The sequence below is a fragment of the Xenopus tropicalis genome, chromosome 6 (assembly GCF_000004195.4).
Source record: "Xenopus tropicalis strain Nigerian chromosome 6, UCB_Xtro_10.0, whole genome shotgun sequence".
Lineage (NCBI taxonomy): Eukaryota > Metazoa > Chordata > Amphibia > Anura > Pipidae > Xenopus > Xenopus tropicalis.
The window spans coordinates 105,362,542-105,377,940 of NC_030682.2; the positions used below are offsets into that span (position 1 = coordinate 105,362,542).

Sequence of the window (15,399 nt, forward strand, 5' to 3'; positions counted from 1 at the left end):
GTTCTGGATCTGGATTGAAAAAGCACGAACAAAAAAATACACAGAAAAAATATGAAAACCATGACTTTTTCATATTGTTGCACAAATGCAAACATCAAAAAACCTGAAAACCTCTAAACCACGAAGCAAAGAAAGAACTTCCAGTAGTAAAAAGGACATATGCCCATTGCCTTCTACATGATCTCGGCAGCTTTTAGATGGGTATTTTTTATTTGGAAATTGTTGAAATTTTGACACATAATAAATGCGATAAAACCATTTTTTTCTGCAACAAAATGGTATTTTAGAGTGAAAAAAATATGAACCGTTAAAAAAATATTAAACCTTAGTAAATGCCCCCTTAAAGGGGACCTGTCACCCTAAGAAATAATTCCAAATTGTTTTCTATTGTGGTTGTCAAGCAAAATAAACTTCCCCTACACTGTCGAAATTATTTTAATCTTATTTTCTTCAGCCTTGGAATTCCCAATTACAGCATGCAGGCAGGCACCATTTTGCAGACACTGTTATTAAGGAAAGCTTTGCACCCTACCAAAATCTTTTTTCTGTGCCAGTATGGGGTTCCTGATACCCATGTCCATGCACTGGTTCCAAGATTAGATGATTAGGAGGGAGGGGGAATGTGAGCAGTGCAGCAACATCTAAGAAGTTCTGAATTGAAAGTGAAAGTAACTGTCTGAACCGCCTCTATGCCTAAGGCATAAAGGCGGGGCAGGCAATATACAGTATGATTGACAGCTGGGATTTTTAAATGCTTTTATAATGGGTATGGATGTGTTAATTAAAAATTGAGTTTGGGTTTCATGTTTAATTTGAAAAAGGGCTTTTATTATACGGCCTTTTATGCCTGGGTGGCAGGTCCACTTTAATGAGGACCAAAATCCACTTTTTAAAAAAATTTGTTTTATGCAGAATAATATATTGATGAATGTTATATTTTTCATTGGTTTCAAATTGCACTATTATAATGTGATTTTTTTTAAGGCCTATTTAACAATAACAGGACATTTGGCATTGGTGCCAAGCAGCTATACCCTGTAAGCAAAGAATTGCGTCTGTGAGCCATAGGCATAATGTAAGGGGTGGCTGGGTACACTGGGTACAAACCTTGCATATAATGTATAATGTAAATCATACAAGGTCTTCCATTTCTCATAATTACCTACAAAATTATAAAAATCAATTAGAGGTCTGAAGTGATTTGCTAGTGACAAATATTGGTAGACAAATCTTCTTGGAAGCCTTAAGCTTTAATGTGGAGAATATACAAGACATGGAAATTTCTTATGCCAAAATAACCGTAGAATACAGCAACTTTGGCTCAAACTGACCTGCTGCTATATGGTAAATGTCCAGCCAAGACAAGCTTCTTATAATCTGTATAGAGAAAATGCCTATTGCAAACCAAAACTTTTTAGTTTTTCTAAAAACTAGTTCAAAAGTAAACAAAACATTTTTAATTCAGATCAGACCAAGCCCAGACTGGAATTCAAAATAGGCCCAGGCATTTCCAGTACACAGAGACTCAAACGCAACCCCCCCCCCCCCCCCCCACCAGCCCACTAAATAGTGACTGTCTATGGCATTTCACAGCGGCCCCTATTTGCCAGAATCCACAGATTGCCAGTTGGGCCTGGGTAAAACATTGTATACAGAATTATTCACATCATTCTTTTTACCTCATATAAAGTAATTATGCCATATGTTTGAGCAGGCTCCCTCCATTGTAAGAAGATTTTTTCTTCAAAGGTGCTACTTTGTAGGGACTCAAGAGGCACCGCTCCTGGGACTAGAAGACAAAACAGAACACCATTCAGAGGCATACAAGCGAGAAGCTAGGTGCAGCACTGTTTTAATCAATACCTATAAATATTATTTGTTTGAAATATCAGATTGAAAGAAGAAAAATAAAGGGCAATCCCTGCCCAATAGCATAATAATAATTTTAACCATTGGTGAAAGAAAATTACTCAGCACTTTTAAGGCTGTATAAAAGAGAATTTGATAAATGGGAAGTGATGTGTGTAGTATGACTGGTATCAGATGAGAAGTAACTCTAGTGTTGGAATAAACGTTAGTGGTAGTCAAGTCATCATCATGCAGATACAGTGGCTAATCCATGTAGCTTTATGTAGATTTAGATGTAGATTTATGTACCTATGTCAAAAGCCCTGTAGCACTAAAGATCTTATCCACAGAATATATTACCATTTTATCCTACTGTATATAAAAGCTGACTAGAATATGCCTTAGATTTTGCCAGCTTCCCCCATCAGCCTTAGACTGCACAGGAATGCTGCTCTGAGCTATTGTTGGTTTGCATATGGAAACTAGAATTTTTTTTATTTTCATTGAAGAAGAGAATACGGATAAGTATCAGTTACATCTACTGACTACAGATAAAAGCTATTTTAGTTATGCTGATCTGTTATTTGGAATAGAAGCCAAAACTTTAAGCACCTCCATCTTGCCTGAATTTTTTTTTTTTTGGTATTCAGGAAGCTCCTAATTGTCTGTTATAACTTCTATAGTGCAGCAAGGCTATATATCTGTATTGGCCGGCAGAACATAGAGGACACCAAAAACAAAGTGGTAAGATATGATTTGCTTTTCTCCAAGGACTTTTTCTCTATGAGGGCATATGCTATTAGCTTAAATAATAAATCTACAACCTAAGGATGTTTTCCCAGAAATAGAACTGAATGTGAAGGTCACTAAAAGATAATGTTCATATTCATGCAGTATGTTTTGAATGGTGATCTCTGTTAATATATATTTTGTTGAAAGAACATTTAAAGTCATGATTATTAGGTCCTATGTATATGATACAATATGGCATCTCTCCTTTACATTACTGGAACTTAAGAGTTTCATAAGCATTTTACCCACCGTTTACTGTCAAACAATATTAAAGGAAGTTTGTCATGATTTTTATGGTGTACTGCTTTCAGCTAACCTATTGTTTCTTCTACTCCCATGTTACCGGAGGAGTCCAAAGCCAGACTTGGATTTCTTACTATTGAGTGCTGTTCTTGCTACCTTCCCATTGCTCTGCTGATCAGCTGCTGGAGGTAAAAGGGAGGGGTGCTATCACTCCAATTTGCAGCTTAGCAGTAAAGTGTGACTGAAGATATATGAGCACAGGTTTTCCCTGTACAGGCCTGTAACATGGGTACCTGGGGTTGTTACCTTTTCCCACCGGGACCAGTGTAGGCCTTTGCTGAGGGCTGCCGTCATGACCACAATGTTATGCTTTGAACCAAAACTGACTTTATTGCAGGCTTCTCAGTAGGCAGAGCAGGACAGACTGGAGTAAACCAACCAGGAAACTTCTCTATAAGTTTCACAAGTACACGGCATATCCTCCCCGAAGCCCCCAGGACTCCTGTCTCCTTACAGTGCCCAAGCTTCACACAGCTGTCTCTCTACAGCTCCTTTTCAATCTAAAAATCCCTATCTGGGGTACAATCATCACTGGGGTTCTACCCCAATATCTGACTGCTTATGGGGACCCAAGCTGTCCTTACTAGCTAGCCTGTCTAGCTCTTGTTCCTAGGACAATCTAGTTTTACCTTCTACCTCTCTATCTACCCTAGCAAGGTTTTAGGAAGCCACATGGAACTTCTCTGTCACGTCTGCCTGTTCACTGATCTTATCAAACTAAAAGAGCAAGTGCACAACTCACGCAGATACTTATATGGGCTTTCAGGTGTATTAGGTGCCACCTTCTGACTGGCCCTGCATATAGCTTTAACTATTAACACTTAATAAAATAAACTCCTAATTTTACCCCTTTAAAAGCTGTTAGTTTCCTAGCGCATATGCTCTGCCAACGTGGTCACCATAATTTGGCAAGTGGGCAAGGCTGAGTACACTCTACATATATGCCACTAAGGTTAGAGGTGGGGGTTGGTGGTCATTGGGCAACAGAAAGCAGCACTGAGGTAGCAGGCACGTTTAGGGGAAAGAATTTTAGTGCCATGGGGTTGCTGCAGAATCTGCAGGTCTGCACACCAGCTCTATGACAAACAGTGCCGTATTTGTCTTGTGGCCGCCCCTATTGGTCATCTTCCCCGGGGCTGCGAGCGTAAGTGCGCATGCGCAAACGTTTAAAGTCCCATACGGATCGGTGGGGAGAGGTCCCCATTGCTCCGTATGGGAGCCAAATTTAAAAATTTAGTTGCGGCGGGGTGGCACACTGCATATATTATATCTCTCTGGTGGGTTACCCATAACAATAGTAATTATTTGTATATCTTTTTCATAAAATCATACATCCCCACTTGCCCAGGATTCCCTATCTTACCCACTGGCCTTAGGTCATGTGGGACTGCACAAGTTTATTTATTAAATATATTTTGCAATATATGGAATACTGGAGTGCATTTACTAAACAATACTACATAGATTATATATATGCATGAGAAGTGAGCTCAAGGGCCCTTCTAATAAACTCAGGCGCTGGATGTTTTATAGAACATCTGCTGTTATTTCAACATTTTGTATCTAGCTGCTTTCACATGACCTCATTAGAATCAGTACTTTAGTTGGTGAGATGGCAAAGCTTTCAGTTGGTCTATAAAGGTTTTCCTGTGTTGCATAAGCTATATTAGCAAAATGATTCTGGCACTGGAGCACAAAATTATTCTATGTGACCGGCAGCTCTGCAAAGATAGAATAATTTACCCGGCTGTCGGTGGGATGCTGAGAGTTGTAGTTAAACAACAGCTGGAGGTTGGACATCCCTGCTGCCTGACCTACAATCTACTAAACAACAACTTCTAGCTTCCCACAGAATTGTCATCCCTGTACTGTAATAACAATATAGCATATTCCTATTAACCAGCTGTTAGGCACCACTGCGCTCTGCAATGTACTGGAATACTTCATAGTGTTTAACAGCGGTGAAAATAACTTCTGTATTTATAGTTGGGCTACATAGAAAGAAACTAAAGCAAACTTTTTTATTTTATTTTTATAAACAAAGTTTTAACTGATATCTAAAATTTGGATCACTGGGATTAACCCACATCCTACCTTTTAATACAGTATATTCCTCATATGATGTACTTTGTTTGTATACTGCACACGTTGTAAATTACCAGCAATATGTCAGCAAGTAATAAAATACGTCACTATATGGCTAGCAGATATTTTTAATGGAAAAAGTTGTAGAATAACCAAAGGACCATAAATGCCGTATGTATTTGGATAAAAGAGCTGTTCTGTTTTGGAATCTTGGATTGCTCCCAGTTAGAGATAAATAACTGGATTTGCCAACATCTTGATTCTGTAAATATCATGCTGATACGTAAACTTGTTTTGTACATTCCTTTAACTGGTGTGTGGATTCATTCACAGCTTAGTTCAGCTGAATCGATCTAAATTGCATGTTTGAATCAATCAAAAATGGAACTGTTGATTTGTTCATCTCTAAGTGCTGTTGGATCCATATATAGATATGGTTATATGTGGATAATTGCTTCTCACTTTTAATTTCCATCCAAGTACAGGAAAATAAAGGGCATTTCTATATAGACCTCCTTTCCCCTCATACACTTACCATCTTCATCAGTCTGTACAATAAGCTCTTGGCTTTCCTTTCTTCCCTCGGGATTCATGAGAACAAGCTTGACGCTGACATTGGTAAAAGGGGTGAGGTTTGTAATTGTGTGCTGAGGGTGTGAACTTTCCGTATCCCAGCTCACTTCCTCTCTCACTTGTTCCTGACCCCCAACTTGGTATTTGTAGAGAATAGTAAGGTTGTAGCGGTGACAGCGAGTAACATTGTATCCAAAGGGTTCCCAGCGGATAGTGATTTGCCTTGACTTGATTTCTACAACTTGTAATTTGCGTGGACCATGCATAGGATCTGTACATAAAATAAAGGAAAAGTACATACATTTAATTTATATACACAAACCATTTGTATGTTGTAATAATATATGGGGACATATGAATATTAAAAGTAGAACATGATGACTTTATATGTAGAGTATATCCATATTAAATCCAGCTATCACATATATCAAATATTTCAGCTATCACACATATCAAAATTTGTAGCACGTCAAAAAAATTGTCATGCACAGCCACGACCCCTAACGACAATGTTTTTTTTTTTGCCACGCGCCATTTTCGCTGTTTTGTGAATTTTTTGCCACTTTGAGAATCTTTTGCAATATTTACGAATTCTACGTTGAAGCGAAACGGGCCAGATTCGCTCATCACTAGCAATGGAAGGTGTAGATGCTTCCAACTCCCCCTCAAACAAAAGATAAATATCTGTACAAGTTGATGTCATACCAAAACATGGCTTTCTTTCTGAGCAGCATAGATAAGACATTTTAGATCCAATAGCCAGACTGCTATTATCCCTACTCCAGCAGGCCTGGGATGTGTGTTCTACCAAATGCCAGAGAGGCTACTGTAAAATGCCATAGACTGTTACCATTTAGTGAGCTAGTGGGGGGCTGTTGGGTCTCTGTGTACTTAGGCAAAGTCAGACGATGCATCTGGCGTATATTTTCGGCAAGATGAAAATCACTTTCTGAAAATATCGCCATCTGCCTCCTACCTGTGCCTGCACCCAAATGAATGAGATATGCTCAGGTGCAGGCACATGTAGCCAAAATACGCATAAAAACGCGAGACCCTCTCTATATTAAATACCAGTCTGGACCTGCCCTCCAGTATAGATGCCCCCCAATGATTCTCTTGCAACATAATAATATTTTACTATTTTGTGGAATTACCATTTTTAATCTATATTTGTTTAACTCCAAACCGAAAATATCAATGCTGAAATGCAGAAGGCGCTGGATAATGATACTGCAGAATACCTGACACACAACTATCTGCTGCATGATTTTTGCTAATTAGTAACTCTTCATAAGGCAGAGCCCCTTGAATATATTACTCTGGGGGCTACAATTTTCCATACTCAGATGTAGCCACGAGACCTTTAATTACATGGCTGATGTTTTGCAATTTGGCAAACAATTAACCTGAAAGAATAAACGTTATCCTATCAGAGTGTGTCCTAGGGTGCAACATGAAGAACGACACCAGTGTAAATAGTGTTGCTTTTAGCAATTAAGTTTATGTTAGGAAAGGTAAGTTTTCATGAATCTTTATAAATAGTAGTGCTTGGAGGAATATATTTCTTGCTTTTGTTACTGGAAGCTACAAAGCTATTTTACAGTCCTTGGGTTCCCTTGATAAACTAGCTACGTCTGCATCAGAATTATCACCATTTATGATATGCCCCACTGACATGAATCATGAGGTCAGCTGAGACACCCTGGGTCCATTGATTCATGATAAGGGAACAGGATTGTTTCCCCACAGACCTGCAATATTTGTCATGCTTGAAGTTTAGTCAGGTAATACCTATCAATTCCCCTGCCTGTGCCTGTAGCCTCCGACATACACCAGTGCTCTTCACCTGCCAGCTTAAGCTGGGTATAAAGCAGTGAATCCTGACAGTTGGTGTTCTGACCCGAAGGAGCTGCTAGCCCATTACTTGCCTCAGGCTTTTTAGAATCCTGTTTAATCAGAGATCCTAGCTGCTTCTGCCTCTACTCTTTTTGCCTTGCAAAAGGCATAGGAACTGACTGCTAGAATCAATTTCTATGGCTGGTTCAGCTCATAGCTCATATCTTTTAAATTTACACTTTTAGCTTCACTTGCAATGATGGTTCCCCCCTCCCCCCAACTCAATTTCAGCATCTCTGAGACATTTAAGGTGTAATTTTAGGTTACTGCCAATGCTAATCAAAACCTGGCTTGGAAATAAAAGATCTGGCTGCAGGGGCTAGGTTTCTACTCTGTGTACTGTCTGCATATGAATATAAATATGCAAACGAGGGACATTTTGCATTTTGCTTTGCTTTTGCACTGAATATCTTTAATTCAGTTCCAAAACACAAATTTAATGACAGACAATGAGACATCTCCATCTCTCCAGCAATGACTAAATTACTAATGAGTCTAAAGCTGTGAAAGGAAATGAGATCCTATCTTCTATCCATTGGCAAAAAGAAAGGCAAAATTACCCTCTGCTTCCCACTCCTCAATAGTATATATTTATTTGCTCATGTAACACATTTCTAAGCATGCCCTATAGTTTGGCACAGCTGGGGAAGTTTACAAAGTTGTTAAAAAGCAAAAAAAAATGAAGAGAATCTTGGTATTAAGAGAACAAAGGAAAAGTTTACTTTAAATTGAGCTAAAGACAGACATACACATACAGACCTGTATATGTATAATTGTAAATATATGAAATGCACTACCCCAACCTGTAATTTCAAGCAGACATGACATCCTTACATCCTTACATTGAAAAAAGGGATCAGCATATTTCATATATGGTCAATATTACCCACATTAACACATGGGATATGGAAACCAAAATAAAGAGTATGTATTTACCAGTGAATATTTAGTAACTATTGATTTAGTATTCACATTTCTATTACAGTAATATATGCCCTATAGCAGATGTGTCAGCTTGGGTATAACTTTGTCACAAGCACAGCTGCTTGTAGTGATGAAGGACAAACCCTCTCTAAAGAAAAGGTAAACTCTCATAACAAATGAATGCAAATTTGATCAGGGTGTTCTTCTGAGCACTTTTGCAATTTACATAATTGTTTTCTAGTTTTTAAGATACTAGCAGTTTTTTACAATGCTAATATAATGAAATTGAACCAGTGCCCTATGTTGGTCAGTCCTGTTGTCCCATGGAGCGATTTGCTACAGCGGGTGACTAATCGCTCTGAAAATGCCTTTCCATCGCTTTAGTTTTCTGAAGTCTCGCAAAGTTGTCTTCAGGAGGAAACGTTACACGATTTCAGAAAACCGAAGCGATGCGTTGGCCTTTCCACAGCGATTGCCTTTGCTGCCTTTGGAAAGACATTTTGGAGCAATTAGTCACCCTTGGAAGGTGACTATTGCAAGAAACTAAATCGTACTGTGGGACATTAGCTTTACAGTTCAGTTATATTTAGATCTGCTATTTGGGGAGAACATGGAGTATCTGACAGTTGTTGAGGCTACACAAAAACACCCATCACGTATAACTGTTTGCCTCCTAATGTCCAGTTGATTGAGAGCAAACTGATCCAACATTGGTTGCTTTATTCAATTGCCCAAGAAGAAAGTATTAAACATATACATAACTTTGTTGCTGCATGGTTTTTAACTTGACATGAAGAACTCAGATGCTTTCAAAATAATTCCAAAGCAGCCAATTCCTTTTGTTATTTAACAGATTAGCTAATTGTAATGCAAACTAGCATTACCAGAAATTGATAAAGATTTTAATACTTTGGCCAAAGTCTATGGAAACTCAACTAAATATCCTTTTAAATGTTGCTGCTTTCAGGTACATATGACCCGATATTGTGGTAGAGTATATTAAAGCTTAGAGATAGAAATAAAATAGGTTGGATAAAATAAGTTGGATACACTGCCCAATTACACTGCATCAGGCACTTGATCACTTTGCAATCAAAATCATACAATAAACTGAACTAAAAAAAAAAAGAAAAAAAACAAAACTGCCTATATAAAAAATAATGAGATTCTTGGTAAAATGACATGCTTCTGTGTGCTGTAATCTTTTTCTAATAACCCCTTTCATTTTCAAATCTACTTAGCCATCAGCCTGCAGTAGGGAAATGTTGGCAGTAGTCTCTGCAACTACACATTAGTTGTGCATTTCTTGACAGGCTAATTCTATAGAAGTCTGAAGACAGACAACCATGTGCGCTAGTAATTTTCTTCTTTTTTTGCATGGAGAAAGCATGTTTCTTACTGATAAATGGAAAGTGGAGGAAGGCAGACATATATTTTCATTCTACCCATCTGTTAGCAACAGTTTCTTTAAACTACACTCCAGCTGCCATGGGAAGATACGAAAATCAATATACCAGGAAAATAGGGGGTTCTACTGTTCATTTAAAATGAATCCTCTTGAAACTTTGACCATGTTACTAATGGGGCACTATATATATATATATATATATATATATATACCGGTATATATATAGAGTGCATCTCTAATAAATACACAGTATATACAGTGGAGGAAATAATTATTTGACCCCTCACTGATTTTGTAAGTTTGTCCAATGACAAAGAAATGAAAAGTCTCAGAACAGTATCATTTCAATGGTAGGTTTATTTTAACAGTGGCAGATAGCACATCAAAAGGAAAATCGAAAAAATAACTTTAAATAAAAGATAGCAACTGATTTGCATTTCATTGAGTGAAATAAGTTTTTGAACCCTCTAACAAAAAAAGACTTAATACTTAGTGGAAAAACCCTTGTTTGCAAGCACAGAGGTCAAACGTTTCTTGTAATTGATGAGCAAGTTTGCGCACATTTTAGGTCCACTCCTCTTTGCAGATCATCTCTAAATCCCTACGGTTTCGAGGCTGTCTCTGTGCAACTCTGAGCTTGAGCTCCCTCCATAGGTTTTCTATTGGATTAAGGTCCGGAGACTGACTAGGCCACTCCATGACCTTAATGTGCTTCTTCTTGAGCCACTCCTTTGTTGCCTTTGCTGTATGTTTTGGTTCATTGTCGTGCTGGAACACCCATCCACGACCCATTTTCAGTTTCCTGGCAGAGGGAAGGAGGTTGTCGTTCAGGATTTCACGATACATGGCTCCGTCCATTTTCCCGTTAATGCGAATAAGTTGTCCTGTGCCCTTAGCAGAAAAATACCCCCAAAGCAAAATGTTTCCACCCCCATGCTTGACGGTGGGGACGGTGTTTTGGGGGTCATAGGCAGCATTTTTCTTCCTCCAAACACAAAGAGTTGAGTTAATGCCAAAGAGCTCTATTTTGGTCTCATCAGACCACAGCACCTTCTCCCAGTCACTCACAGAATCATTCAGGTGTTCATTGGCAAACTTCAGACGGGCCTGCACATGTGCCTTCTTGAGCAGGGGGACCTTGCGAGCCCTGCAGGATTTTAATCCATTGCGGTGTAATGTGTTTCCAATGGTTTTCTTGGTGACTGTGGTCCCTGCTAATTTGAGGTCATTAACTAACTCCTCCCGTGTAGTTCTAGGATGCTTTTTCACCTCTCTCAGAATCATTGACACCCCACGAGGTGAGATCTTGCGTGGAGCCCCAGAGCGAGGTCGATTGATGGTCATTTTGTGCTCCTTCCATTTTCGAACAATCGCACCAACAGTTGTCACCTTCTCTCCCAGCTTCTTGCTAATGGTTTTGTAGCCCATTCCAGCCTTGTGCAGGTCTACAATTTTGTCTCTGACATCCTTGGACAGCTCTTTGGTCTTTCCCATGTTGGAGAGTTTGGAGTCTGCTTGATTGATTGATTCTGTGGACAGGTGTCTTTTATACAGGTGACTAGTTAAGACAGGTGTCCTTAATGAGGTTGACTAATTGAGTAGAAGTGTCTAACCACTCTGTGGGAGCCAGAACTCTTAATGGTTGGTAGGGGTTCAAAAACTTATTTCACTCAATGAAATGCAAATCAGTTGCTATCTTTTATTTAAAGTTATTTTTTCGATTTTCCTTTTGATGTGCTATCTGCCACTGTTAAAATAAACCTACCATTGAAATGATACTGTTCTGAGACTTTTCATTTCTTTGTCATTGGACAAACTTACAAAATCAGTGAGGGGTCAAATAATTATTTCCTCCACTGTATACAGTGACCTCCATAATGTTTGGGACACATTTTTCTTTGATTTACCCCTCTGCTCCTCAGAGTAAAACTATTAAATCAAACAATTCATATGTGGTTAAAGTGCACATTCCAGACTTTTAATGTAATTTGCATATATTTCAGGTTTTACCATGTAGAAATTACAACACTTTTTATTCATAATATTGGCTCTGGAATGATTAGGTTTGTATAACAGTTAATTTAACATATGTTCATTCTTTCTGTTTAACAGCACAATTCATTTTTCTATGCGAAACCTGCTCTATGCAGGAAAAAATCTAAGCTTGTGAAGACTGATAAATTACCTTCATAAACAAACCTTAAACTATACTGATATTTCAAGAGGACTATCAGTGCTTGATTGTGATTGTAATAGGTCAATAACAGCCAAGGAAATGTTTTCATCTTCTTTTTCTCCAAATGAGTTTTCTTCATGTTGAGTGTGTAATTACAACAAACATTTTGCCAATGGGATATTATTCTCAGGAAAGGTAGTCATATTAAAGCAATATAAAAGATTCACCTTGTAAACTCTGTTGCTGCTGACAGATAAGAACCTAGTGGGAATGTGCAAGGGAGGGATGTCTGAGATATTCATTGCTTCATTTCTTTTAAATGTGTCACAGTTGGGAAAGCTGGGTAGTAGTTGTGGAACTACAACTTCTAGCATCCTCAGCTTACAGAAATAACAGCTGCAGTACAAACACCACCTGCCAGTACTTAAAAGGGTTGGTCACCTTGAAATTAACTTTTGATGTAGATAGTGCTATTCTGAGACAATCTGTAATGGGTCTTCTTTTTGATACCATTATAAAAGTAGATCGGTACTTCAGAACTGAATCACTTTCTTTAAAGAAGGACTAAAGCTTAAAGTTGTAGAGCAGAAATTATGTAAATGTTATTCTGGGCTTCAGTACCAAACCAAGTCAACCCCAGGCCTTTATCAAGGAAGATCTGTGCCTCCAAAGGTGCCCCCAGTAGCTCCCCATCTTCTTTTCTGCTGATTCCTAGCACATACTCTGTGTTGTTGTCAGTTGCTGAGCTTAGGCACTGAGGCACAATACACTGTATATATGTATGTATGTATGTATGTATAACTTTATTTATAAAGCGCCACAAGGGTACGCAGCGCTGTACAATCTTACAGAATACAAAATTACACACAGGGAGGACAAGTGATATAATAAATAAATACAGTAAATATATAAATATATATAAGTGCCATGTGGTATGAGACAATCTAAGTAACATATATATACAATATAAATGTCACAATATAAGGCTGATTAGTAAATAACAGTTTAAAAAACAGTGCAATTAACAACAGAATTTAATAATCAGCCCTGTAGCATCACCCTTTTTGCAAGACAGACCTAATTTCCACTTGATAACTTGCAACGACCCCTAAACTTAGCTTCTCAATCTCTGCCCAGAGCTCACTGAGCATGTGCAGTGTCACTGACAATTCTAGCAGAATCCAAGATGGGGAGCTCCTGTGTGCAAATAGGTCTGGTTTATTACTACTATAAATATGCTGGTGCAATAAATTCAGTACATAAAATATGGCATTTTAGCTGTTTTTATTTGTAGGGTTTAGTACACCTTTAAGAAGTCAAATTCCAATTCTTCCTTATAGGTGATCAAACATAACTCAAACATCCAACAGATTGAAAAGTTCCCCAAAAAGATGTTTAAAATAAAAGCAATGCTCTTATAGAGGCTCTTATTTAATTGGGGAAGCAATCATTTGCAGGGTAACCACTCATTTTTTGACATTTAACAGCTATAGTGGCTGTTGCACAAATGCAATAATATTCATGGAATCAAAACCCTCTCACAATTTAGCGCAAATATTGTATTTTAACAAGTATATATACCCAGACTTCTTTTCTATTATACAGTTCTAAAAAATCGAAAACAAGAATAGCTTAGTGTTATCTAAAATATAGCTTTGAGCCAGTTGACTAAAATTTAAAGTGAGAGACTGAGATCTGACAAAAAAAGTTTTAAATTAAACAGGCAGTTTTTAATTTGCCACCTTAAAAGGTGACAAAGATCATTGATTTGAAAAAGCAGAAAGTAAAATGTAAAAAAGCAAGAAAGTCATAAAAGGTCCCTATTTTATCTGAACTTCCAGTCCAATAATCAGAATAAGTTAGTATTAGCTCTTTTCTATGCTCACTGCCATATTTACAAGTCCCAGAATGTTGTATGCGGGAGATTTCATGGCTTTGACTACTGTTACATTTTTAGTACTGCTGAACAGGAGGAGGCAAGCAAAATCCCTGCTAGGATCAGACAGCTATGACAGATCAGGACTAGGACAATTCTCTACAGGCTGTCTCATAATGATGTTCAGGAGATGTATTTATTTATTTATTATTGAATAGAAAATGCATTCCACTAATACTTACAAAAGTTTACATTTTGTGAGCAACATTTTTTTGCTATTTTTAATAATTAAGCAAACCTATTTTTTCAGTATGATCACACTTTGCATATTCTAGTGATAAAACCTTAAAGTTTGCCCTCTGTGTTCCAATGTGCACAGTGTTTTACTCAAGCTTGAGCATTAATTCAGTCATACAAGTAAGGCCTAAATAAAGCACCCACAGTCTTGGGAAATAGGAAATTTAAAACAATGAATATACACAACCATTCCCTTATTCGTAAATGTCATTTAATGTTTCATAGACAATTACACAGGTATAAGGCCTGTTATCCAGAATGCTCAGACCTGGGTTTTTTCTGAAATAAGGGGTCCAATGGATCTCCATACTTTGAGGGGACGAGTTATCAAAATTTGAGGTTGTGTTTTTTTCACTATTCGGGAAGAGAAATAGGATCAAGTAAAAGGTACTGTTTTATTATTACAGAGACAAAGGAAATCATTCTTAAAAATGTGAATCATTTGCTTATAATGGAATCTATGGAAACTGGTCTTCCCATAACCCAGAACTTTCTGAATAACAGGTTTCTGGATAACAGATCCCATACCTGCATATCTTTTAGTCAACTTATCCTGTTTTTTTTTAGAAACTATTAGGGTGATGGCCACAGGGGCGCTCTACTATGAGGCGGGTTGAGAAACTCGCTTCAGGTGGCAGCGCCCCCAAAGTTACCAGGGGCAGCAAAAAACCACTCCTAGTAACTTTAATAGCCAGATTTCTGTTTTCTACACTAGCGTTGCAGCCCCCCCTTCAGCGCTGTAATGGTAAGCAATGGGGGGGGGTGGCGGCATCGGTAGTGTAGAAAACAGAAAGTCGGCTCTTGAAGTTACTAGGAGTGGCTTCTTTAATTCTCATCCAACTCTGCAAACAAATCACCAGATTGCAGTGTTGGACAAACTGATCGCAGATCACAATCTTTTTTATACTAAGGCTGGGTTAAACTCATGTGACAAAGAGAAAGTAGATTGGCCCATGGGGGCCATGCAATAAATAAGCAGAAAAGATATAAGACCAGATTTTTCCCAGTGCAATCTGCAATTAAGGCAAGACCATTTTTTTTTTAGTTTCGTTTTGATTAGCTATTCTATTGCACAGGATAAAGTATATGAACACAGCACAGTACTACGATCACATTCACTTTGAGCAATATAAATTGGATGTTTTAGCACATGGAAAGCTAAGTCGGCAGTGTAAGAGCAAAGCACATTGGGACCCATGAAGGCCTGTTTGGTGTCTAAAC

The 15,399-nt window shown here is 38.0% G+C and overlaps 1 protein-coding gene across 1 annotated transcript in view; it reads right to left on the bottom strand.

The window, feature by feature from the left end:
* The window catches only part of ptprm (protein tyrosine phosphatase, receptor type M), a 431,502-nt gene that overhangs the window by 222,079 nt on the left and 194,024 nt on the right, over positions 1-15,399 (bottom strand). The window contains exons 8-9 of the mRNA XM_031903767.1: positions 5,564-5,872; positions 1,680-1,789 (exon numbers count right to left, since the gene is read on the bottom strand). Of these exons, the coding sequence (XP_031759627.1) occupies positions 1,680-1,789; positions 5,564-5,872 (419 nt within the window). The remainder of the gene's footprint in view (positions 1-1,679; positions 1,790-5,563; positions 5,873-15,399) is intronic.